Source organism: Rhinoderma darwinii, chromosome 3, assembly GCF_050947455.1.
Source record: "Rhinoderma darwinii isolate aRhiDar2 chromosome 3, aRhiDar2.hap1, whole genome shotgun sequence".
Lineage (NCBI taxonomy): Eukaryota > Metazoa > Chordata > Amphibia > Anura > Rhinodermatidae > Rhinoderma > Rhinoderma darwinii.
Genome location: NC_134689.1, coordinates 26,836,355 through 26,862,097, shown reverse-complemented (window position 1 = coordinate 26,862,097; position 25,743 = coordinate 26,836,355). Strand labels below are relative to the sequence as shown.

Below are 25,743 nucleotides of genomic sequence, written 5' to 3'. Positions count from 1 at the left end.
GTTTTTTGCAGAACAAACTGTCGTTTTTAATTGGTAACATTTTTGGGAAAATGTGATTTTTTGATCCCTATATATTCCCACTAGGGACTTAAAGATCAAACTTCTGGATTGTTGTTTTAATACCTTGCAATACTTATGTATTGCGGGGTATTATACCTGTCAGTTTCACATTGACAGGCGGCCTATTAGGTCCTGCCTCTGGCAAGACCTAATCGCCATCAGTAGATGGTAGACTGGAGGCCCTTGTTAGGTCGCTGGTTGCCATAGCAACCATCGGCATTTGTGCCGCATTGGGGCGGATGTTGTTGTAACAACTTAAGTGTGGCTGTCGCTATTAACAACCGCACTTAAGGGGTTAATCGGCAGGGATCACCGCTGTGATCCGACCCGATGTTTTCCCCCAGTACTAAGGCTGCTAGTAGTAGCCTGTACTGGGAGATCCCAGGCATAGGGAAATGCCTGTTCGCTCCATTAGGAGCACACATAGATTAACGGGCTGCAGGCACAAGGACCAGCGCTGCAGCCCATTAATTTACGTGGGGTGGGCGGGAAGGGGTTAAATTAGTTTTCTAGTTTAGAAAACCCATTTTCAAATATCCTATTCGGGAATTCTGAGTTAATAGATGGGGTTCCCTTTTCAAGACCCCTCATCTATGAGTCACAGCAGAGAGCGGCTAAAAAAAGTGTCTCTTGCACTGGAGGACCCAGCATTTCTGGGCATCATGGACAGCCTATTGATTTCAATGGGAACTGTGTAATTCTTCCTTTTCTCCTGTTGTGGTGCTACAGGCAAATCGAATACTTGATGCTGGGTCCCTGCAATCTACAGCTGAATGTTCAGCGTCTCAGCTGCAGATTATTGTTAGGGACCATTCTGGAAAAAAATACATTGTCCAAACCAGACAACCCGCTTAAGGTGGCTCAATGGGACATTGTTACCAGGGGCAGACTGTATGTGCAACCTGTATAGATATACAGTGGCTCTGCAGGCAAGGGTGGGGGAGGGGGGGAAGAGGCACGTCTACCTTAAAAAAAATAATAGTGCTCCCTACTATCTGTTTGATCTCATGAAGGGACTATGCTAATTTCTGTCCATGCCTCACAATTATGGTGTATTGGCACACTGGTGAGGGATTTTCTAGTGGGCAAGGAATGGGGTTTTGAATGGCTAGTTTAAGGACTAGGGGTCCATACACTATTCTTGCACAGTTGCCCTCTGTTGTCCGTATCTGCCTTTGACTCTTACCAAGGTATTTGAGTTTCTCATATGCTACAGTAATACATGTAAAGAAACGAGCACTAATAATCATGGCGTTATCTTTATAAACACTAGAAGGTTTGATGCCAGTAGACCGGATAAAATTGCAACATATGATTTTCTAATTTAGGAAGATAAATGTTATATAATACACCCATGTGTAATTCTTCTCTTACCTTTAGATCTCGATGTACCACCCCCATCTGGTGACAATGCAGTACTGCCTCTAGGATTTGCTGAATGCAGTGACTGGTCATAAAAGAAAGTGCAGTGAAATAGCAGAGGAAAGCAAAACCGGTTAATCTATCAGCTACTAAGCACATTAAAATAATAAGGAAATATATATATTTTTTGACACAGACAACAACTTCAGGCACACAAAAGGTCTAACTTGGGCTCTTGGGCCCCAATGCGAAATCTGAAACAGGGCCTGGGTGCGACTGCTCCCTCTTCATCCACAATAGCTACCACCCTGAGCCACACACCTTAGTGCCATGGATATATTTTGTCCAAAGAAATGCATTGAGATCGAGTCTTAACTATAGGTAGTGGTTAGGTTTAAGACTTATGTGGCACAGGGGATGCCAGTACTATAAATGCCACTTGATGGCTGGTGGGACCTGCTACAGATTTAGTAATTGGGCCCAAAAGGTTCCTGTTACACCATCCATTAATAGGGTTGTTGCATCACAAACATAGGTGGCATATTGCTAGGATATGTCCCCAATCCCCGATGGGTGTGTTTTGACTGTTGTGCTAACACGTTGGTTCCACTCGACTTTCTCCAGGCGGTCATTGTCAATGGGCGTCCATAAAAAGCCTAATGGAGCTGACTGGAGATTAAGTGGCACAGCGCTTTCCTAGTATTACTGCCATTAAGTTGTATGGTTTGGTTAGACTTCCTCTAGATCAACATTGCAGGATAATAGGGTAATGGGGGTTGTCTGAGATTATTATTTTTTTCTTCCGGAAACAGCGCCACTCTTGCCCATGTGCTGTGTCTCGGAATTCAACTCAGCCCCATTCACTTGAATGGGGTTAAGTTGCAATACCAGACAAAGCCCATGGACAAGAGTGGCACTTTTTTGGGGGAAAAATGAAAAACATGCCATTTTATTTGATCTCAGCCAACCCATTTAAACTAGATGGTTGTTTTCAACCTTACTAACTGTATAAAATGACATTGTAAGTAGTCGTGTGGAGTGGCTGTGCGTGGACACGTGTCGCTGTGAGATGTCTGACTCTCCTGGAAATACATACATGGATTAATGGAAAGATTAGTAGAACTGGCACTGTATATGGATCCTATACAACATGCCATTATTATATATAGCGGAACAGGTGGTGGATTCAGGTAGAGATTTGGCATCGGGGACCCGGAGCTGCACGTTACAGCTCTGAACCAGTTTATGTTTTTAAGGGTCATTGCATACCGCTGACTACAAAGAACTAAGTAAAAATACAGACACTGCATTGATATTTGTAGGAGACACTGACCTGGCATCGGCTTCACTGTAATATTCTCTCGCTACAATATCCTCAAAGAGCTCCCCACCGGTGACCCTGCAAAGACACAGCGCGCATGAGGTCAGCTGTCATAACTGGCACATCTCACTACATCATAGTTCATACATTATTTGTGAAGCTCAGTTTCTGATTTGGTGACCTGAACACTCATATTTTTAACGTTTACCTATCATAGATGTTTATAACGTAATATCTGCCGCATTTATTATTCCTTAAAAGGGATCTGTCAGCAAGGCTGACATGTCTGATTTAGTAAACACTTGTATACCCCATAAAGTAATAATTCTGGTGAATCTTGTATTAGAACTCTGCATTGTATGATTCCTCTTTTATTCCTCCTGGAAATGTATGACTCTATTGACAACTGGATGTTACCATTCCCCTTGCCAATGGGGAATGTCACTACACAGTCTGACACTGTCAAGTCAGGGGAATGGTAAAACACAGCATTTATTTATTTATACATTTCCAGGAGGAGCAACATAAGGTATTATGTTATTTAGCAATTCCATGTTATTTTTTTTGCATTATTAAAACTTTAATTAGATATTCCAATATACTTTCTGTATCAATTCATCACAGTTTTTAAAAATTCTGCTTGCAGTCATTCAATTGGAACCTTCACTGTTTACCTCCAGTGGATAAAAATCTGTCCTGGTCATGTGACTGACACACAGGTGCACGGCTCGTTACAAGAGAGAGCTCTGATAACCGTACTGTAACCAACCCTGCAGCTGTGTGTCCATCACATGACCTGGACAGATTTTTATCCACTGGGAGTAAACAATGATGTTTTACAGCTTTTTTTAGTTTTATTAAAATAATGTATGGACAATAAAATATATTTTACACTAAATAATGACTTTTTTTGTGAACATTTCTTTATTATTATTAATTTTTGTTACATTTTTTTAATTCCATGAAGGGATAACTTTTTAACAACTTTATTTTTTACTTATAATGCGTTAGCATTCTGCTGTATACTAATAAGTTACACTGTGTTACTATGATACTGGCTGCTATTAGGGCAACACATAGTGTGCCCCTACACCAGGCCTATAGAACAGACAGCCCTGGGTTCCATTCTAGGTCCCCAGGTCTCTGATTGGGCCATCAGGAATTCTGGTGATGCGACCAAAAGGGGGACTCCCATTTAATCATGCCGCAGTCACGGACCGTGGTGATCAAGAAGTTAAATGGAGGTTCCTCTGATCCCGGCCATATTCAGGAGGCGGCTCTAAATATGGGAGCTGTTAGTAACAGCTCCTGCTTAGAGAATGATCACTCACTGTAGAACTCATTATCCTCTTCCACAGCGATCCCAAAAGATGTCGCCGTATAGTCGGGACCTGCAACGCCCGCCTCCAAAAGACAGTGGATGGTCAGGAAGGGGTTAGAAATAACCCTACACATATTAGGTATCTACACGACCGTAATAACATGAATAATTCATTTAACAGGTTTTTAGTGTAAAACAAGAATGGCATAAAAAATAAACAAAAAAAAAAGAAGCCAAAAATCCCTTGTTTCTATATTCACGCCGGAAAAATAAATGACAAAACATCCACAGTAATTTATTTGAACCCTAAACAGCGCAGGAAAAAAAATACTATTTATGTCACATAAAACAAGGCTTAATATAGCCACTACAATCAAAAAATAAAAAAGTTATGGCTGCTGAAAGGCAAAGAGGCAAAAGCAAAACATTTTTTTAGCTGGTCATTAAGGCCCTTTTAGACTTGTCATTAAGGGGTTAAACTGAAAATTAATTACATTGGAATTCTAATCACATATTGCTGCATGCAAAGCAGAGCCGTCATTGCTGAACATACATACTCACAGATCAAACACTAAATAGTGGTGTCCTTCCTCCGAGATGCTGTCATGTAGTCTCACTGCAAAAGAGACGAGCAAACATTAATTGATGAAATTAAATGAGCTCAGCCTGCAATAAATGATGCAAAACAAATTAATATTTAGAAGGACTATAATTTGCATGTTATTACAATCTACAGTTACATTTCTTGCAGAAATTATCTTTAGGTGCCTACAATGCATTCGGAAAGTCTTCAGACCCTTTCGGTTTTTTCACATTTTGTTATGTTGAGACCTTGTGCTACAATAAAAAAAAAATATTGTTTTTCCCCGTCATTCTGCACTCAATACCCCATAATGACAAAGTGAAAAGAGAATGTTAGTTCTTTGCTCAATTATTGAAAAGGAAAAACTAAAATATTGCATTGACATAAGTATTCGGACCCTTTACTCTGTACTTAGATGAAGCACCTTTGGCAGCGATAACAGCCTCTAGTCGTCTTGGGTAAGATGTTACAACATTTGCACACCTGGATCTGGGGAATTTATGCCATTCTTCTCTGCAGATCCTCAAGCTTTGTCAGGTTGGATGGTGACCGTCGGTGGACAGCCTTTTTCAGGTCTGTCCAGAGATGTTCGATTGGGTTCAAGTCAGGCCTCTGGCTGGGGCCACTCAAGGACATTCACAGAGTTGTCCCTAAGCCATTCCTGTGTGGTCTTGTCTGTGTGCTTAGGGTCATTTTCTTGTTGGAAGGTGAACCTTCGGCCCAGACTGAGGTCCAGAGCACTCTGGATCAGGTTTTCATTAAGAATATCTCTGTACTTTGCTCCGTTCAACTTCCCCTCAACCCTGACCATTCTGCCTGTGCCACCCCCAGATCATGATGCTGCCACCACCATGTTTCACTGTAGGGATGGTATTGGGCAGGTGATGCGCAGTGCCTGGTTTCCTCCAGATCTGACGCTTAGAATTGAGGCCAAAAAGTTAAATCTTGGTTTCATCAGACCACAGAATCTGGTTTCTCACAGTCTTGAGAGTACTTTAGGTACTTTTTTTGCAAACTCCAGGCTGGCTTTCATCTGTCTTTTACTGAGGAGAGGCTTTTTTCTGGCCACTCTGCCATAAAGCCCAGATTGGAGCAGTGCTGCAGTGATGGTTGACCTCCTAGAAGTTTTTACCATCTGCACACAGGATCTTTGGAGCTCAGTCAGAGTGATCATTGGGTTCTCGGTCACCCCTCTTACCAAGGCCCTTCTCCCCCAATTACTTAGTTTGGTGGGGTGGCCAGCTCTAGGAAGAGTCCTGTTTGATCAAAACTTCTTCCATATAAGAATTATGGAGGTGACTGTGCTCTTGGGACTTTTCAGTGCAGCAGAACTTTTTTTGTACCCTTCTTTAGATCTGTGCCTCCACACAATCCTGTCTCTGCGCTCTACAGGCAGATCTTTCCTCCTTATGGCTTGGTTTTCGCTCTGATATGCATTGTCAGCTGTAAAACCTTATATAGACTTTTCAGAATACGCTATCATGTGTATGTACATGAAGAATAACACTATTTCTGATCATTATATAGACAGGGGTGTGTCTTTGCAAATAATTTTTACCAAAACATAAAGGGAATAGGTTGTTCCCTTTGAACAAACCTTTTTAGTTTGAAGGGTCTCCCGATAATAAGTGATCAGCTGTAAAATGTGTGGGCGTTCCACTCCCCTGGAGCACCACCACAGGGGAAAAAAGGTATACATAGTGTCCATTGAAATTAATGGGCTGTCAATGCAATCCACGGATGTGCCGGGTCCTCCATATTGAAAGACACTCTTTGTAGGTGATCTCAGCTCTGGCTAATAGATGAGGCTTCTGAAAGGGAGACACCTCACTATTAATGGGTTTTCTAAACCAGACAGCCCCTTTCATGTCCCTATTGATTTCAATGCTATTTTCTGATGATAACTGGAATCAGTTGGCTTCAATTTAGACTCCTGTGGTTTTTGATGGGCAGGATAGCAAAACATTACTACAGTGACACTTAGAATCCCAGAATAGTAAGGTACTGACACTTGGGGATCCATCCTGGAGACGGTTGAGGATCACAGGACCAGATAATAGATTTTTATGTATTCATTTATGAAACAAGAACAGCAAAGGAGAGGCGTTCATTAATCTGAACTCTTCATTACGTAATTGCAACTCCGATTGTTTCGTCTTTAACCCCCTTCGACCGTGGAAAACCCCACACTGTGAGGGGAGGACAGTGTAGGAGGGGGACTCCATACAGCGACATGTTAATAGTAATGTTTGTCACAATGCACAACGAGGGAATACTGGGCTATTTCTGTATGCTGCCACCCGATTGCGGGTTCGAAGACTGGCAATTAGCACTGGATATGTTAATTGTAGCCTAATTCCTCTATCATACACACTACACTTACACAGCGAGGGGAACTAAAAATCCCTCTACAAAGACCTGCCGTGATTACAAAACATCAGCTCTCCACACACAAAGACATTTGGAACGTTTTGCCAATTGTGCTCCTATTTCCAGTTAATTTTCCAAATCACTGGGCTCTACCCCCTCTTCGATGTGACTGTTACCTTTTACAATGAATAACATTTGCATTCTGGAGTTTCAGGGTGTTCGGGGAGATGGAGCCGGAGGATTTGAGAGTTCTTTGCTGTCTTTTACTGTAACTAAAAAGCTTCTAAGTAAGACTGTACTCAACAAATTGGTCCCGAGCTGATCGTTTCAGAAAATATGGAGGCGGATTTTACCTTGCTTAACATGTAAGATAATGAAAGAAAGCCATAATTGTCAGAGAGCAGGTGGGAGGGAGTGGGAAAGTAATGTCAAACGTGAAAACCAAATGTAGATGACAAACTGAAATATGACAGCAAGATATAAGATGACCTGAAATATGTATATATTCCAACTTATCAGCCCACCCTGTCAGTCACGTCATACTTCGATTTGTCATGCATGACATATATATCTACTCTATAATTAATGTATATAAGATGTAGCCGATCCCAGTTTGTAAACGTAGCAGTGCTGAGTTTGTCATATGGCATTATATTACATTCATTTCCATACAACAAAAACGGCTTCAATGGCCTTTTTCAGGTTAAAGCTTTATCACTGTAAAATGTAAAAGTTCTTCAACTTCCTAATATAGATTGTGCTTCATTTTCGAAGTTTCTACTTGCTGTCAATGAATATCAACATTCTTGTTTACATCTCGAGTCTAAAAATTGTGGAGTAGTTAAAGGGTAAATAAACGGTCAAAAAATGTTTGACATGTTATAGTGACACGTCAGAAGTTTTGATTGGTGGGGGTCCAACCACTGAGACCCCCACCAATTGCTAAAACAAAGCGGCAGGAGTGCTTGTGTAAGTGCTGAGCCGCTTCGTGTCTGTTCGGCTTTTTACGGAAATCAATGTATTGGAGTACGGACTCAATAGAAAGTCTATGAGCCTGTACTTCGGCTTTCCGGAAAAAGCCGAACAAAAACAAAGCGGCTGAGGAGCTCACACGAGCACTTCTGATGCTTAGTTTTAGCGATTGTTGGGGGTCTCAGTGCTCGGACCCCCACCAATCAAAACATCTGACATGTCACTATGACATGTTAGAAGTTTGTTGAACATTTAGTTACCCTTTAATACAATTGTATTCAGTCTTCCGTGAGTCACACGTCATGGACACTAGATTTTATCTAGATTGCTTCTAGAAAATCTGCTGCAGAAGGAACTTTTATGTTTCCATAATTGGGGTTTCTGGCGATGAATCATTAGTGGGGCCAAGGTTGGACTGTCCCATCAGAGAACCAGAGGATCCTCTTGTGGGCCCAGGTTCTGACACAATACTAGGGCTCAGCTACAATTGACCCATGATTTCCAGCAATAGGCAACCCCATCTGACTTTAAAGTATTTTTTTTGCCACAAGGGTCCTTCAGTTTTTTGTGTATCTGGGCCCTAAAAATAAATCCCCCTGGTGGGCCCATATCACCCCAGTCTTACACCGATTGGGGCTTCCAAAATACACTTAGCCATGCACCTCTAATATACTCTATTCAACTATTTGTAGTACTGTAAGTTCCCTTGTTTCTCAGGGTGGGTAATACTCATTGGGCCCCATCGCGTAATTTGTACTGGAGACATTTAGAAATTTGTAATCTATTTACACCTCAGAACACTTAAAAATGTAAATTCTGTAAAAATGTTGACATCACTGACCTCTTCATTGAATCAGTTTGAGGTTAAAAAAAATTTTTTTATTAGGTAACGGCCACACATATACTAAAGAAAAGGAGCCTTATTAAGAAGATGCTGGAGGTATTCTGAGTATCGGGATATGACCTAGTCCACAGACCTAGTCCGCAGATAAAAACTCACAGAATATCTCTATCGAACACTATAGTTGCAAATGTAGCAGAGCTGAGCTTGTCTAATTTGAATAGTACAAATAAATGCCTGAAATATATGGTACAGATTTATTAAAATAAATCATTATCATCCTTGCCTTTCAGAAGCCGAGTGGTCAGATATGCAATAGTAGTGAATGAGAATGAATCTTATTTTACAGGGCTAAGGTTATGAAAGCGTAGGCAGCAACAAGGGTCCACTGAGATTAGGAGACATACTCTACCTTTGTCAAGCCATGGGTGGGGGTGACTTGATAATCCCTTCTTTTTTTAAGGATCCCTAATGATGAGCTGCTTATAAGGTGTCCCATTGATGGAACCCCCTGCGATCAGCTGTAATCTGTGGGAAAATATGGCAGTGCTGAAAGTGTTCCCAGCATTTCCCTGCAGTGCCTCTGCAGGAGAAATCAAGCATTACAAGGTTCTTAATTTAATTTAGGAGCTTTTTGTAACCACCCTCCACTCTAATAGATGAGGTTCCAAATGAGGGTACCCTCTTAACTCAGAATTTCCTAATGGGGTGTTATAAAAAGACAACCCTTCAACATGCATGATCAATAAAGATGGAAGATAAGCTGCTGACAGACACCTCTGGTGCGAATTATCTTTATGAGAAAAAAAAAATAGGATCAAACTTGTAAAATCATGCCTACTGTATTAGTTCCTTGTTTCAATCTGGAAACGGTCTGACGTTCTCCAGAGACGATTGTCAATGGATCCCACCAAAATTCTCACAATGTCTTTGCTTCCATCTGAATAAAAAAAACTTTTTCAGAGGGACAGCAATTTTTGTAGGCGAGTTTGTACTTGTTTTTTCTTAAAGGGATTATCCACTTTCACATACTCCTTTAGGGCTTATTTAGCAGATAAAGGGAGTTGACCATCCTTTATCTTTATCTCTTGCCAACATATGTGTCCAGATCAGGACTGCAGGGACACAAGTTGAGAACACTACTTTAGTCTGTTCACCCTGCCTTGGCCAGAGTTTACACACAGTTTACTTCAGGTTTTTGCATGAGTTCTTCTGTCAGTGGCAAACATCACATTGTCTAGGTAGATGAGTTTCAATACTAATCTTCCCTGTCAAGGAGCTGTCAAAATGCAATGCTGCTGCCTGCCTGTAGCTCTCCAGGACCGACAGTGAAACACAACCTTCATCTTTTCAAACCGGCATCCCTAGAGAGATATTGCTCCAATGTGACCTACTTCTCCGGGGGTGCTGGCAGCAGAGGCAGGTGTGATAATATCTGCGGTACATCGCCTGCCCACGCTTCAATCCAGGTACATTTATCTGGAAGCATAGGAATTTAGCAGCCAGATACATTAGCATGATATACCGGTATTTTATTATAATAAATGTGGGGGCTGTATTTCTAAATTCTGATGCAAATTTGTAGAATATTAACACACGATAACAATATGTTTTTAGTCAAGCCCGTAGTTTGTCATTTTACAATGTCCTTGGATTTTCTTATCCACCATCCTATGCATTTATATGAAAAATGTGCTGTGCCTTACAAGGTTTAAAGGGATATATATATATATATATATATATATATATATATATATATATACATATATTTGAAGCATTGGCACTTTCATATTCTGAAGTGTTGCCTTTGCCGTGTTCTGGGCAGAGGTTCAAGGGTGGCAATGACATTATAATGGCATCTTTCTGGTGCTTTATTCTTCACAATTATTAGTGACCTTGAGCTTGTTTAAACCCAAAGCAGTTGCTTAATTTACAAAATCTTTGTGCCTCATCTCATTTTCTATCCCTGGAGCTCCAGTCTTCAAGCTTTCTTTGTTCCTTTATGTGTCACCTAAGTTACTAATTATTTAAGTAGCAGAAGAAAATATGACAGCTTCTTCAATGTGTTTAGGCTGCAAGAACAATGTATAGGGAAAGAAGTAGAATAAATCGTAGATATCCCCAAGATACTATATCCTAAGAAGCTCATTAGACTTTCCTACTGTAGCAAAAAAATTCATTGATCCCACATCCTTCTTTTCGGATCTCATATTAAATAATAAATGTGTCACATGCTTCATAAAGAAAATAAATAAATGCTGGTTTTTCGTCATGCAAATCACCGGCCATGCAAATATGGCATTTTACAGCATTATTGGTAACCATATTTGTTCCTTTTTCCTATAGGTACAGCACCAGCTCATCCAGGGAGTCACACAGCATTCTAGGAAAGTACCTAAAGAACTAAAGGCCTGATGGGCCCAGAAGCAAGTTTAGGACATCACCGCCTTCCCTTATTGGCATGGTCATTTTTATGGAATTTTCTAGTTCTACTGATTTTGTGTTATTATTTTTGTTGAAAATCATGGCATACACATAATGCTAATATAGCAGTTTAGAGTTTTGACACAAAGGACAAAAATACTGCCGGGCTACCAGTTCTTGGCATAGGATGCCTTTAGCATCTGCTGGTTAATTACCTGTGTTAACCAGTTTAGGACTGGGCTATTTTGAGCCTTCAGGACCAGACACCGTTTAGCCATTTTTAGCACGCGTTAGTTAAATGGCTATAACGTTTTTATTTGTTGGGCTAGCGACGTGATTTTTGCGATGTTTTTTTCTGTAGACCATGCAGGTTTCTTTTTTTATCATTTTTGTACACATCCTTTTTGCTATTTTAGAATTTTTAGGCTTAAAGTTTGAAAATAATAGTAAAAAAAAAATAAGATTTTTTACTTTTCAGCTATTTTTTTTGGTAATAACATAGTTTTACCCTAAAATAGACCTTTTATTTGTGATCATCATTGTCTACCAGAAATTTTAATATGTTACATGTCTATATTAGGGTAATTAGCTCGGGACTAGCATTACGACAATGATTGACCAGTCACATGATCACCGGGACCAATAGAGACAGCGGCGCGGCCGCTGCCTCTATTCCTCTACACAGCGCGCATTGAGCGATGTGTAAAAGAGATCGGAGAAGACAGAAGCAGCGAAAGCTGCTTTTATCTTCTCCTCAGGGTCCCCGGCAGTCACTGACAGACGAAAACCCGTCATTCAGCTGCCAGATCACTCGGGTAGGAAGTTAAAACCCATGCCGTAAATAGACTATGGCACGGGTTTTAAGGACCCTGACCGCTGGCCGTAAATACACAGCCAGCGGTCGGGAACCAGTTAATGAATAAATAAAAGCTATGGTTGATACCCACAGAGAATTAGTGTCTAATATTCAGATATTGGGTTGGCCTTGTCAAGAGTTACTTCAGGTTTTCGGTGTTGTGGGGCTTCCTACAGTTTCTATAGACTTAGCTTACAGCCAAAAGTCCACTATAAGAAGTATACTGGCCAAAATCGTCAGGATCTGAGCCTGAAGATTCCTGCGTGCCATCCACAAGCTCTTCTCATTGAACCATTGGTGCCGTGAATTTCTCCAGTGATGAATTTAATGTCTAGCTGTAATGATGGGGGTAGGGAAACGGACAAGTGAGCCCTAATCTACCCGCCACTCTGTCCCTGCCTACTTGCAACGACCCGCCTTAGGCGACGGGGTACAAATGGGCGGCGGTCCCTACACTCAGTAAGTGCACGAGACAAACAGACAAGGGTACACAAAGCTAAGGGAAATGGGGCAGTTGCCCACGGCAACACCGTGAGCAACAAGAGTGGTGAACGAGCCGAGTCAAAGCAGGAGTGAACGAGGTACCAAACGCAGAGCAGGAGAGTAGTCAGTAAGCCAGGGTCAGTATGGAGCAGGATCAAATAGTTAGAAGCTGTAGCTGGGCCAGGAAACCACACGAGAAGAATCACAAGCAAAGGAGGAACAGGAAAGGCAGGTATAAATAGACAGAGGGCGGGAGCTAGCTCCGTCTGACCAGGCTGCGATAGGCTCTCCCGCTCCTAAGCCTGCCATCCTGAGTGGTGGAAGATGGAGTCAGTCTCAGAGACATAGACTCAGGTGCAGACTGATTACCTATGGGCGTATACACAGAAGTTGTGCCTGGCAGATCCTTTACACTAGCCTCTATTGATTCCTGCCATCCCGGATTCCTTGCCTTGATTGGTCTCACCATTGCGGCTCCTAAATAAATCTGGACCTTGCAGTAACTCCTTTTCAGACTAATGGGTTTTTTGCTTGTGATTAAATTCTTCTCTGTCTCACGTAACTACCAATTGCTGTTTATCTGTGTACCGAACATGGGCTTTTTCCTGACTACGTCTCTGCCTGACATAACTACCTATGGTCATTCATCTGTTTACCGAACCAGGACTTTTACTTAATTACTCTTGCTGTTTGCGCCCTCCTGCCTAATAGATACAGCCACTCGGAAGCTGTCACAGTCCTTGACAGGAGTGTAGCAAGGCAAAAGAAACTAGAAAGGAAAACTGAGGTCCACGAGTAAAATCAATTCTTATTGCGCATTTGGATGATCCCTTAGACTTTTGGCATATTGTTCCATGGACTGAGCCGTGAAAAGTGAAACTTTTTGGATAACAGAGGTCCCATTACCACATCCTGCTTACAGAACATCATTCCAACATATAAGCATGATATTGGTACAATTCTGATGCACAGATGCTTTGCTGTGCCTGTAGCTGCACACTATTGACCCAACAATTTATTTGTCATGCTCGAGATTCTTTAATAAGGGGTTTAAAGTGTACGTATACTTTCAGAAAACTCCTGACATGTCAGAGTTTTTGATCAGTGGGGTCCGGGTCCTGAGACACCCACTAATCGCTGAAACAAAGAGGCAGAAGTGCTCATATGCTGTGGTCCTGTGGCTGTGATTGGCTTTACTCGTCTGTCCATGGATTCATATACTTTCTATGAGTCCGTACACCGCTCTGCTTTTGTCCTCGAGATGAGCATGTCAGGAGTTTTATGAAACCATAGGTACCCTTTAAACATTTTATTTGATAGTAATCTGGCTAGTAGCTTATAGCTGCTAACACAACAACATGGGTTGTCACAACTACAGCTGTGACCATGACTTTTGACTTGGGTGGATATACCACATGTGCTACTTCAATGGCAGCTAGCATGCATGTGAGGGACTGAGCAAATGAATTTCATAGCTCACAATTACAGGTGGATTGTTGGAGAAACATAAAAGGGATCCTCTATGAATTGAGAGCAAGGGGCCCATAAACTGTTCTTGCACAGGGTGGGGCCCTCTGCTGCCTATGTCCACACCTGCTATAGATCACTGCTTGCTTTCATTGGCCATAGAGGGAGGACATAGCTTAAAACCCAACACACACTGTTTGGCAGGGTGATGTCATAGAAGAAGACAGAACGGGGTTGGGAAGAGTAGATATTTTGAAGGCATCAAGAAAAGACTGGAGATTCACTTTAAAGGGGTTGTCCTGGTGAGCTAAAATTTATGGCCTAGCCTCGGGATAGGCCATAAATATCTGATTGATGGGGATTCGACTTTCGGGACCCCCACCGGTCAGCTGTTTGAAGGAACTGCGGCATTCTAGTGAGTGCTGTGTCCGGACCCCTGCCCTCAATTGTATCCACGTCCTTAGGATGCGGCCACAATTGATGAGTGCAGCGCTGCCTGGCGAGGGACAGATTGCCTCGCCATTCGGCGTTTTAGTAATGATGCAGTCAGAGTGATGACATCATCGTGCAGCTACGTTGTTCTGCTGGATGAGGCCTGGCATTGCTGGAGGATGGTTTGGGTATGGGGACAGGTGAACATGTAATGTTTTTTATTTATTTTTCAGTGGGCAGTGTTGGGTTGGGGGCACTATCTACAGGGGGTGCTATCTACAGGGGACTCTACAGGGAACACTATCTACACGGGGCCCTATCTACAGGGGACTCTATGGCGGACCCTATCTACTGGGGACTCTGGGTGACCCTATCTACAGGGGCCCTATCTACAGGAGAGTCTATGGGGGCTTATCTACAGGGGGCACTATCTACAGGGAACTCTATGGGGTGACCTATCTACAGGGGGCACTATATACAGGGGGCCCTATCTGTGGGACTCTGCAGGGGCACTATCTACAGCCTGTAGACTACAGGAGGCAATATCTACAGGGGACTCTATGGAGGGCCCTATATACAGGGGACTCTACAGGGGTCACTATCTACATGGGACTATATGGGGGCACTATCTACAGTGGGTTCTATGAGGGGCATGATCGACCTGGGGCATTGTGAGTGGCACTATCTACAGTGGGCACTGTGAATGTGTGGTACTTTAGAGTATATGACACCATTTTATTTATGGCAAAGTGTATGGTACTATTATATTCATGAGGACAGTGTATGGTGCTATTATTTACAGGGGCACAGTGCATAGTACTATTATATTCAGGGGTGCAGTGTATGAAACTATTATATTCAGAGGCATAATGTGTGGAACCATAAGAATTTTATCTTCGTTTATAGGTGCAGAAATGTTGGAAACGTGAGGAGCTGAAGACATCTGAGCGGCAAACTCTGCAGAAATGGGTCGTGGCCAGGAAGCGTCGTTATGGTGGTCTGGACTGGATGGAAACGAAAAGAGAAAAAGAATGACTCCAATCTGAGAAGACGTCACCTGTCAATCACTAAATGTAAATATTTATTCTCCCTGTGACTGATCAGTACTGTAATCACTGTATGATCTGCAGCTAGATGATGGGTGTATCGTTCTTTTTGTGAAACAGCAACTCCCAGCATATCCTTATCATTGTTCAGGCCATACTGGGAGTTGTAGTTTTATGTCGTACAAACTTATATAGCAGCGGTTAAATTGAATTTGCAAATGATCTCTGTACTGAGTTGTATATGTGCTGTATGTATGTATGTACTGAGCTTTGTTCTGGTCCTGCATATATGTACTGAGCTTGGTTTTGGTGCTGTATTTATGTACTGAGCTTGGTTCTGGTGCTATATTTATGTACTGAGCTTGATTATGGTTCTGTATACATGTACTGTGCTTAATTCTGGTGCTGTATATATGTACCGAGCTTGGTTCTGTATATTTTTACTGCACCTGATTCTGACGCTGTATATATGTACTCAGCTTTGTTCTGGTATTGTATATATGTACTGATTTCTGTTCTGGCACTGTATCTGTGCATTAGCTGGGACATTTGTCGCGGATTGCTGCGCACACCACACTGTCCTCCACCCTTCTTACAGTGCACAGCCTAACTAAATGGGCTGAGCACGCTTAGGATATTGAATGTGCGCAGATAGGTCTATACGTAATGGGTGAGTTTAATATAATGTGTGAGTAGGTAGGTAGGTATGCTTATGTAATTATATACATAGTGTGGCAATCCAGTTAAAGATTCTGGACAGGGAAATTCTTTATTTAGAGTCCACTTTAATATGTGGGTGTATTTGGAATATTGTATTGTTTTATTTAATTATTAGCATAATTTTCCATGGTGCGATAAACCGCAAAACACGGCGACCCCCCCCTCGGCGGGTATGTCTTTCTCAGTAAAACAGAAAACCTGTTAAAAATTAGAATCCAAAAAATACAAAGAATACAAAAAACTGGCACAAAGGCTCTTTTTGTAAATGAGCCCCATTCTATGAGCCTGGCCTAAGCACCTGACACTAAACCTGATTATTTTAGTGATAGATTTGGTCTAGGATGTACTAATGCTTAGTGGGTTTACTTGTTTCGGACCTCTATAATATTTCCATGTGCTTCAGAATTCTGTTGCTATGGAAACCCCCGCTGCAAGAAACTGTTCTACTATCCAATAAAAGAAAAAGAACGAATGAGAGGTCCATGGTGCTGGAGACAGATTGAACCTGACAGGCTACTCATAAATGATATAAAACATTAATAAATCCCTGGCGCTCCTGTTCTGTATATGTGAGTGTATGCGCAGCAAAATCACCGGGGTGGCAGAGACATAATATTGTGCCTGCTCTGTGTTTCTATTTTGCATCAATTATTGTTATTGTAGGTGTTTATTTACAATATACTGCGGGTCGACTGAAAAAAACACGAGTGCAAATTTCTGCTTCTGTTAGAATGATAAATTCTGTGGGCTGGGAACGGCTGAGCGTTTCGGCTTCCTTGTGGGTATCACATAAAAAGGCAATTTTTTCATAGAGCTTAGGGTTATTTTAATGTATGATAAACAGACATGTTCTGTAGGACAAAAATATTCCATACTAGCTTTTATACCCGGCGTTGCTCGGGAAGTTGACTTACGGTATAGATAGAGTATAAGCTCACTATTTAAATACAGCAATTATGTATTGTAAGGCCCAATGCAAACGACCGTAGAATTTGTCCGTAATTACGGATCCATTCACTTCTATTGCCCATGGACACCTTCCTGTATATTTACAGGAAGGTGTCCGTGCCGTAGAAAGGCTCCGCAAAAGATAGGACATGTCCTGTTTTTGCTTTTTACGGACCGTTCTCCCATACTTTATATGGGAGCACGACCCACATAATAATTAGAGAGTATTAAAAGTTAACTTACCTGCTTCTTCCTCCAGTCAGGCCTCCCGGGATGACGTTTCATCCCATGTGACCACTGCAGCCAATTATAGGCCAAACACAGGCTGCAGCGGTCGCATGGACTGCCGCGTCGTCCAGAGAGGTCGGACTGGATGTCAAGAGGGACATGTCACCAAGACAACGGTACGTGTGAACTTCTTTTACTTTCAATTGCTGTGGAAACTGCCCGAAGGGTCTGCCACTTCATCCTTTCCAGCACTGATACAGAGAAGGGTGCCGATTAGTGCATAGAAAACGGGTCCGTAAGTACGGGTGGAATACTGGTGAAACCGGACCCAATGTTATTGGAAGCACCATTAAATATCCTTAACACTATGATCACATGATCAAAAAAAATTATTCCCTTTAGGAAATAAAAGTCCTAAGCCAGTGCTCCTAGACGAAGTGGTGGATGAGGGGCGGGGACTTCTGATTAGTGCCCATTTGGCATAATTTTTCCTCGCTACTCATCTTTACCATTAGTCCCTCCATCGCTCATTGCTTCTACATGCATTTTAGTCCCTCAATTATACGAGACAGGACAACTGTCCTGCCTCTGTGTAAACCCGCTGTGGCCAACATCGCAGTGCTGCTGTGTTAGGCAATTCAGCGAAGAATGATGTATGTTGCAGCCAATTATGGGCTGCCACATCATCAATAGGGGGCAGAGCCTGTCAGTGCAATCCGTTACCTGGGGAACGCATGTCCAATCAAAAATAGCTATTGCCTGATTTAAAATCAATGAAAAATCGGGCTTCAAACAAACATTCGAAAATATATATAAGATGTGGAATTTTTTCAATTTTTTTTATTAACCATGATTTATGGACTTCAATACTGTAATGCACTTTCCATCCTTATCTCAGTTGCATTTTTAAAAACTGGGAGAAAACTGTAATACCCAAACATAAGTCACATGAAAGAAGCACGTTTTTCTTTCCTATCATTAGATACCTATCCCCCCAATATATATACTCAGCGAGTATTACATTATTTAGTTATTAATTTCTATCTGAAATCTTCTCTTTAGTTGGGTCATGTGATCTCCACTCTGACCTGATAAAATCTACAGCAGTGAATGTAGATAAGAGTCAGCCTCCTCACTTACTGATTTATGGACTGTGCCAAACAGGCTCTCCACAGAGGGGACACAGAAACAACTGTCAGACACATAACCAGTGGTGTAACTACCGCTGTATCGGCTGCTACGGGGCCTGCGGCATGAGGGGCCCGTGCCGCCCGCCAATCAGCGCCTTTCAACTACGCTAGCGGCGCAATGAAGTCATCGCGCCGCTTCCGTTGTTGAAAGGCGGTGATTGACGGGGCAAATCATTCTGCCCTGCCAATCGGGCGCCTTTCAATGACGCTAGTTCACATGAACTTGCATTGTTCAGCCCCAGCATAAGAGACGACTTGCCACCAGACGGTGCGGGAATGGGATCATGTGAGTATGTAAAGTTTTTTTTTTTTCTAATAAAACTGGGTGCCATTATCTACAGGGGGGGCTTTATCTACAGGGGGGTCTATATGTTGGGTTGTGAAGCACTATATACAGAGGGAGCTATATATTTAGAGCACTATCTACAGGGGTTGGCTATATGTGGAGCACTATCTATAGGGGGATCTATTTGTAAGGCACTATCTGCAGGGGTGGGCTATATGTGGGAAACTATATACAGGGGTGGGTTACCTGTGGGTCACTATCTACAGGGGGGAATATATGTAGGGTACTGTCTACAGGGGTCGGCTATATGTGGAACACTATATACAGGGGGAGCTATATGTGAGGCACTATTTACAGAGCTGGGCTATATGTGGAGCACTATCTATAGGGGGAGCTATATACAGGGCATAACGGTGGCTCAGTGGTTAGCACTATTGCCTTGTAGCTTTGGAGTCCATAAGTGGGGCTCTATCTACAGGGGCTTCTGTGTAGGGCACTATCTACAGAGGCTCTATGGGGGTTACTATCTACACGGGGGCTATGGGGGCACTATCTACAGGGGGGAACGGTGTGTGTGTGTGTGTGTGTGTGTGCATGCGTGCGTGTGTGTGTGTGTGGGGGGGGATACAGTGTATGGTACTATTATAATCAGGGACACAGTGTATGATGTGATTATAATTAGAGGTGCAGTTTATGGCACTATTATATTTAGGGGTGTTGAGAATTTTATCTTCACTTATAGGTGCAGAAAAGTGAGAAGCTGAAGACATCTGAGCAGAAAACTGCAGAAATGGGTTGTGGCCAGGAGAAGTCATCATAGACATTGGGACTGGGTGAAGAAGAAAAGAGAAAAAGAACTAGAATCTGAGACATCACTGGTGAGTCACTTAATGTAAATATTTATTCTGCCTCTAATCAGTAATGTATTCACTGTATGATCTGCAGCGAGATGATGGGTGGTGTGATTATGATATGATTTTTTTTCGTGAAACAGCATCTCCCAGCATATCCTTACCATTATTCGGGCCATGCTGGGAGCTATAGTTTTATGCCGTACAAACCTATATGGCAGGGGCTGCACTAAATTGAGCTGTATTAGTTCTGGTGCTGTATATATGTACTGAGCTTGGTTCTGGGGCTGTATATATGTACTGTATACAGTATATGTACTTAGATTTGTGCTGGTGCTGTATTTATGTACTGAGCTTTGTTCTGGTGCTGTATATATGTACTGAGCTTGGGTCTGGTGCTGTATTTATGTACTGAGCTTGGTTCTGGTATTGTATATATGTATTGAGCATGGTTCTGGTACTGTATATATGTCAGAGCTTGGTTCTAGTACTATATATATGTACTGAGCTTGGTTCTGGTGCTATATATATGTACTGAGCTTGGCTGTGGTGCTGTATATATGTATTTAGCTTTGTTCTGGTGCTGTGTATATGAACTGAGCTTGGTTCTAGTGCTGTATATATGTACTGAGCTTGGGTCTGGTGCTGTATATATGTAGTGAGCTGTGTTCTGGAGCTGTATATATGTACTAAGATTGTTCTGGTTCTGTATTTATGTACTGAGCTTTGTTCTGGTGCTGTATTTATGTACTGAGCTTTGTTCTGGTGCTGTATTTATTTACTAAACTTGGTTCTGAGGCTGTATTTATGTACTGAACTTTGTTCCGGTAATGTATACAGTGAAGGAAATAAGTATTTGATCCCTTGCTGATTTTGTAAGTTTGCCCACTGTCAAAGTCATGAACAGTCTAGAATTTTTAGGCTAGGTTAATTTTACCAGTGAGAGATAGATTATATGAAAAAAAAAACCTGAAAATCACATAGTCAAAATTATATATATATATTTATTTGCATTGTGCCCAGAGAAATAAGTATTTGATCCCCTACCAACCATTAAGAGTTCAGCCTCCTCCAGACCAGTTACACGCTCCAAATCAACTTGGTGCCTGCATTAAAGACAGCTGTCTTAAATGGTCACCTGTATAAAAGACTCCAGTCCACAGACTCAATTAATCAGTCTGACTCTAACCTCTACAACATGGGCAAGACCAAAGAGCTTTCTAAGGATGTCAGGGACAAGATCATAGACCTGCACAAGGCTGGAATGGGCTACAAAACCATAAGTAAGACGCTGGGTGAGAAGGAGACAACTGTTGGTGCAATAGTAAGAAAATGGAAGACATACAAAATGACTGTCAATCGACATCGATCTGGGGCTCCATGCAAAATCTGACCTCGTGGGGTATCCTTGATCCTGAGGAAGGTGAGAGCTCAGCCGAAAACTACACGGGGGGAACTTGTTAATGATCTCAAGGCAGCTGGGACCACAGTCACCAAGAAAACCATTGGTAACACATTACGCCGTAATGGATTAAAATCCTGCAGTGCCCGCAAAGTCCCCCTGCTCAAAAAGGCACATGTACAGGCCCGTCTGAAGTTTGCAAATGAACATCTGGATGATTCTGAGAGTGATTGGGAGAAGGTGCTGTGGTCAGATCAGACTAAAATTGAGCTCTTTGGCATTAACTCAACTCGCCGTGTTTGGAGGAAGAGAAATGCTGCCTATGACCCAAAGAACACCGTCCCCACTGTCAAGCATGGAGGTGGAAACATTATGTTTTGGGGGTGTTTCTCTGCTAAGGGCACAGGACTACTTCACCGCATCAATGGGAGAATGGATGGAGCCATGTACCGTGAAATCCTGAGTGACAACCTCCTTCCCTCCATCAGGACATTAAAAATGGCTCGTGGCTGGGTCTTCCAGCACGACAATGACCCGAAACATACAGCCAAGGCAACAAAGGAGTGGCTCAAAAAGAAGCACATTAAGGTCATGGAGTGGCCTAGCCAGTCTCCAGACCTTAATCCCATCTAAAACTTATGGAGGGAGCTGAAGATCCGAGTTGCCAAGCGACAGCCTCGAAATCATAATGATTTACAGATGATCTGCAAAGAGGAGTGGGCCAAAATTCCATCTAACATGTGTGCAAACCTCATCATCAACTACAAAAAACATCTGACTGCTGTGCTTGCCAACAAGGGTTTTGCCATCAAGTATTAAGTCTTGTTTGCCAAAGGGATCAAATACTTATTTCTCTGTGCACAATGCAAATAAATATATATAATTTTGACAATGTGATATTCTTTTTTTTTTTTAATATAATCTATCTCTCACTGGTAAAATTAACCTAGCCTAAAAATTCTAGACTGTTCATGTCTTTGACAGAGGGCAAACTTACAAAGTCAGCATGGGATCAAATACTTATTTCCTTCACTGTATATGTATGAGTTTGGTATTGGTGTCGTATTTATGTACTGAGTGTATCATCCGTGGTCGCTGACCACGAACTCCTCCCATCCTGTCGATGCCTGTCTCTCCAGAAATGTCTGCACATGCGGCCGTCCTGTTCCGCAGCCACCACTAGGGTGCGCCTGCGAGCTCAGTCCAGCCTAAAGGAGCCAGAGCGCACACATGTGTGAGATTGAGCTGAATGCTCCCAGATCACCCTGGACTATAAGAAGGGCTCTGCCCCTCCTTGCATTGCCTGAACTTTGTTGTCGTTACCCTAGTCTGTCTTTGCAAATGGTCTACTAAGTGTTTTCCAGTTTCCAGTGTTTCCCATTCCTGCTACCTGTAACCTGTATCCCGTGCTATCCTGGTCCAAGTGCCGCATTGAGTTGGAGTCGTGCTGCGCTGAGTACCATGCCTGTCCTGCTACACCACGGCCGGTGCCTGCCTGCTGTATGGTCCCAGCCGAGCTTGTCTTGCTACTGTCTGAGCTATCACAGGTACACCTATACGAACTATAGACTGTGACCTGAGTCCTGTTGGCCAGCTGCCATACCATTAAGGCGGTACGGCCCAGTGGGTCCACGTACCCAGCGTGACACTGCGGTTAGTTCTGGTGCTGTATATATGTATTGAGCTTGGCTCTCGTGCCGTATATATGTATGAGCTTTGTTCTGGAGCTGTAATTATATAGGATATATTTATAATAACGAAATTGTGGGCAGATTGGATTGTTTTCAATTCATTGTATATTTAATGGGAACCTGTCTGGTTGTTTTAACCTCTTAAACCGCCACTATGCGGTAACACATGATCTGACAATATTTCCAAATGTATATTATTTTCAGATGCAGCAAAATCTATAAAAATCAACTTTTAAACCGTGCACACTATATGCTAATTACTCATTAAAGGGTCATGGGGTGGTGCCGCTAACTTGAAGAGTCACAAAGTCCTGCCTCCAAACCCACCTTTCCATGTTTGATTGACATCCCCCTGACTGATACAACTTTCTCATATGCGCCAATGCCTTGTACTACTTGCAGCAAGGTGTACTCTGTCCGGCTTTATCGCTGCACCATGCATGCCAGGGACAAGGCAACGGCGCATCTGCAAGAGTTTGAGGAAGCTGGTAGTAATTTAGAACAGCCAGGGGGATTTCAAACAAAGTCTGGGGGGGGGGGGCATTTAAATTTTTGCATCAGGCAGCAGAAAAGCTAGAATTGGCCCTAAGGCTGCAGACTACTTTAGGCCTGCAGCCTATAAGGTGCTGGGAAGACTCCCTGTGCGGGCCGGCCTAATGACATCACTGCATCACACTGGTCTGCGCATGTGTCCCGACCGGAGACACTGCAGTACTCCGTCCTTCGCAAGAACGGGGCAAGATAAGTACAATATATTTTTTTTGAGGGGGGCTGTGTGGCACTATATTCAAGGGGGGGAGCAGGGTGGCACTATATACAAGGGGGATCAGGGTGGCACTATATACAAGGGGGGAGCAGGGTGGCACTATATACAAGGGGCTGTGTTAAACTACTAAGGTGGGGCTATGTGGCACTACTAAGGGGCGCTGTGTGGCACTATATACAAGGGGCTGTATGGCACTACAAAGGGGGGGCTGTGTGACACTACAAAGGGGGGGCTGTGTGGCACTACTAAGGGGGCTGTGTTGCACTTTCTGCTAGGGGTGTTGTATGGCACTATTTATAAAGGAAAGGGCTGTGGCGCTATCTACAGGGGTCTGTGTGTGGCACTGTCTACTAAGGGGGGGGCTGTGTGGCATTATCTACTAAGGGGGGCTGTGTGGCACTATATACAAGGGAGGGGGCTGTGTGCAACTATATACATGGGGAGCCGTATGGCACTATATACAAGGGCGCTTTATGCCGATATCTAAAGGGGGGCTGTATGGCACTATCTACAAGTGGGGTGTGACACTGTCTACAGGGGGGGCTGTATAGCACTGTCTACAGGGGGGCTGTATGGTACAGTCTACAGGGGGCACTATCTATAACAGGGCTGCGTGTGGCACCTAGGGGGGGCCCTGTCAAAAGTTTTCTATGGGGCCCAGTTTTTCCTAGTTACGCCCCAGCACATAACTATCATACAGTAATAACGAAGGGGGTGGCAATCTCCTGACTTATAACTGTGTGACAGTTATGTGTCTGCTCATCAGTAGTTAGTAACATAAGTTTCTGTATCCCCTCTATGAAAAACCTGTTGGTACAGTCCATAAATCAGGAAGTGAATAGGCTGACTCTCAATCACATTAATTGCTGTATATTTTATCAGGTCAGAGTGAGGTCACATGAACAAACTAAAGAATAAGAATTCAGATAGAAATGAATAACTAAATAGGGTAATACTCGCGTCTATCTAATGATAGGACAAAACAAACAGAGTGCTACTTTAATATAACGTCCCATGCATATTTTTCCCTGGTTGCAATAAAATTTAGTGCCACAAGGCATTGCTAATCAATCACCAATATAGAATGCATGAAGCCCTTAAAGTGACCCTGTCACATTAATAGGATTCCCTAAATAGAGGTATAACGTGAAGCTCCTGGGCCCGAATAAAAATCCCAACCCACCTTTATAGTATTGGTGTCTTCTATAGGGGCAGAGAGGTATTTTGGTCCCTTCAGGCACCAAGGCTTGATTGCGACTGTTGCATCTGCACCCTCCATAGCTATTCTCCTGCCCCTAGTTAGCCACCAGAAAATGAACAGATTTGCATATGATGGGGCACAGAGGTTCCCTATCGCAGTGCCTCATAGATGGTGGTACACCTTTCACAAACATGAATTGTTTTTAGTCAGTTAGAATCGAAGAGTTTTGTCTTGAACATTCGCCTGTGTACCTATTGTGTCAAAAAAGCATTCCACATCCCCCCCCCCTGAATTGGGGGAGAGGGAGTGGTAAAATTTCACATCAATATCTGCCTGCTAAGAGGACCCCTGAATCCACCAGTTAGCCTTCAGTAAGCCCAAGTTACAGCGGCCTGTGGACAAAGAGTAGACCATCAGTATTGGGATTGGCAATGACTAGGCCACCAGCAGGTGGAGAATAACAGTAAACACTAACAAGGCAAAAACAATAGAAGGAACTCAAAACATGCCAAATGATAGGTTAAATAAAGCATGGAGTACTGAGCCCTGCAGTTAGTGGGTTTGGAACCCTGTAGGATCATAGCAATGTGGTGTACATTGAGCTCCTGTAAGTTTTTTGGAGGATAGATGCACTTTTTAAAGGGAACCTGTCACATTAAACATGCTGCACTCTCTGCATTCATTATGTTATAGTACAGGAGGAGCCGAGTAGATTGCTATATAGTTTTCTGAAAAATATTCAAGATTACCTGTAATTTATTAATTAAAATCCCTACTCACTAGGTTAAAGAGTCCAGTGGTCGGTCTCAATAATTGATTGACATCCTTTCCTATATGAATGTAAATGCAGAAGTAGCTGCCAATCATTAGGACCGCCCACTTGACTCTTAATCCCACAGTTAGTAGGCATTTAAATCAATAA

At 42.7% G+C, this 25,743-nt stretch overlaps 1 protein-coding gene across 2 annotated transcripts in view; it reads right to left on the bottom strand.

Moving 5' to 3' along the window:
- CAMK2A (calcium/calmodulin dependent protein kinase II alpha) overlaps positions 1–25,743 on the bottom strand; it is a 164,849-nt gene that overhangs the window by 73,253 nt on the left and 65,853 nt on the right. For both annotated transcript variants that reach the window (XM_075856171.1, XM_075856172.1), the window contains exons 4-6: positions 4,626–4,680; positions 2,756–2,821; positions 1,435–1,507 (exon numbers count right to left, since the gene is read on the bottom strand). In XM_075856171.1, coding sequence (XP_075712286.1) covers positions 1,435–1,507; positions 2,756–2,821; positions 4,626–4,680 — 194 coding nt within the window. The remainder of the gene's footprint in view (positions 1–1,434; positions 1,508–2,755; positions 2,822–4,625; positions 4,681–25,743) is intronic.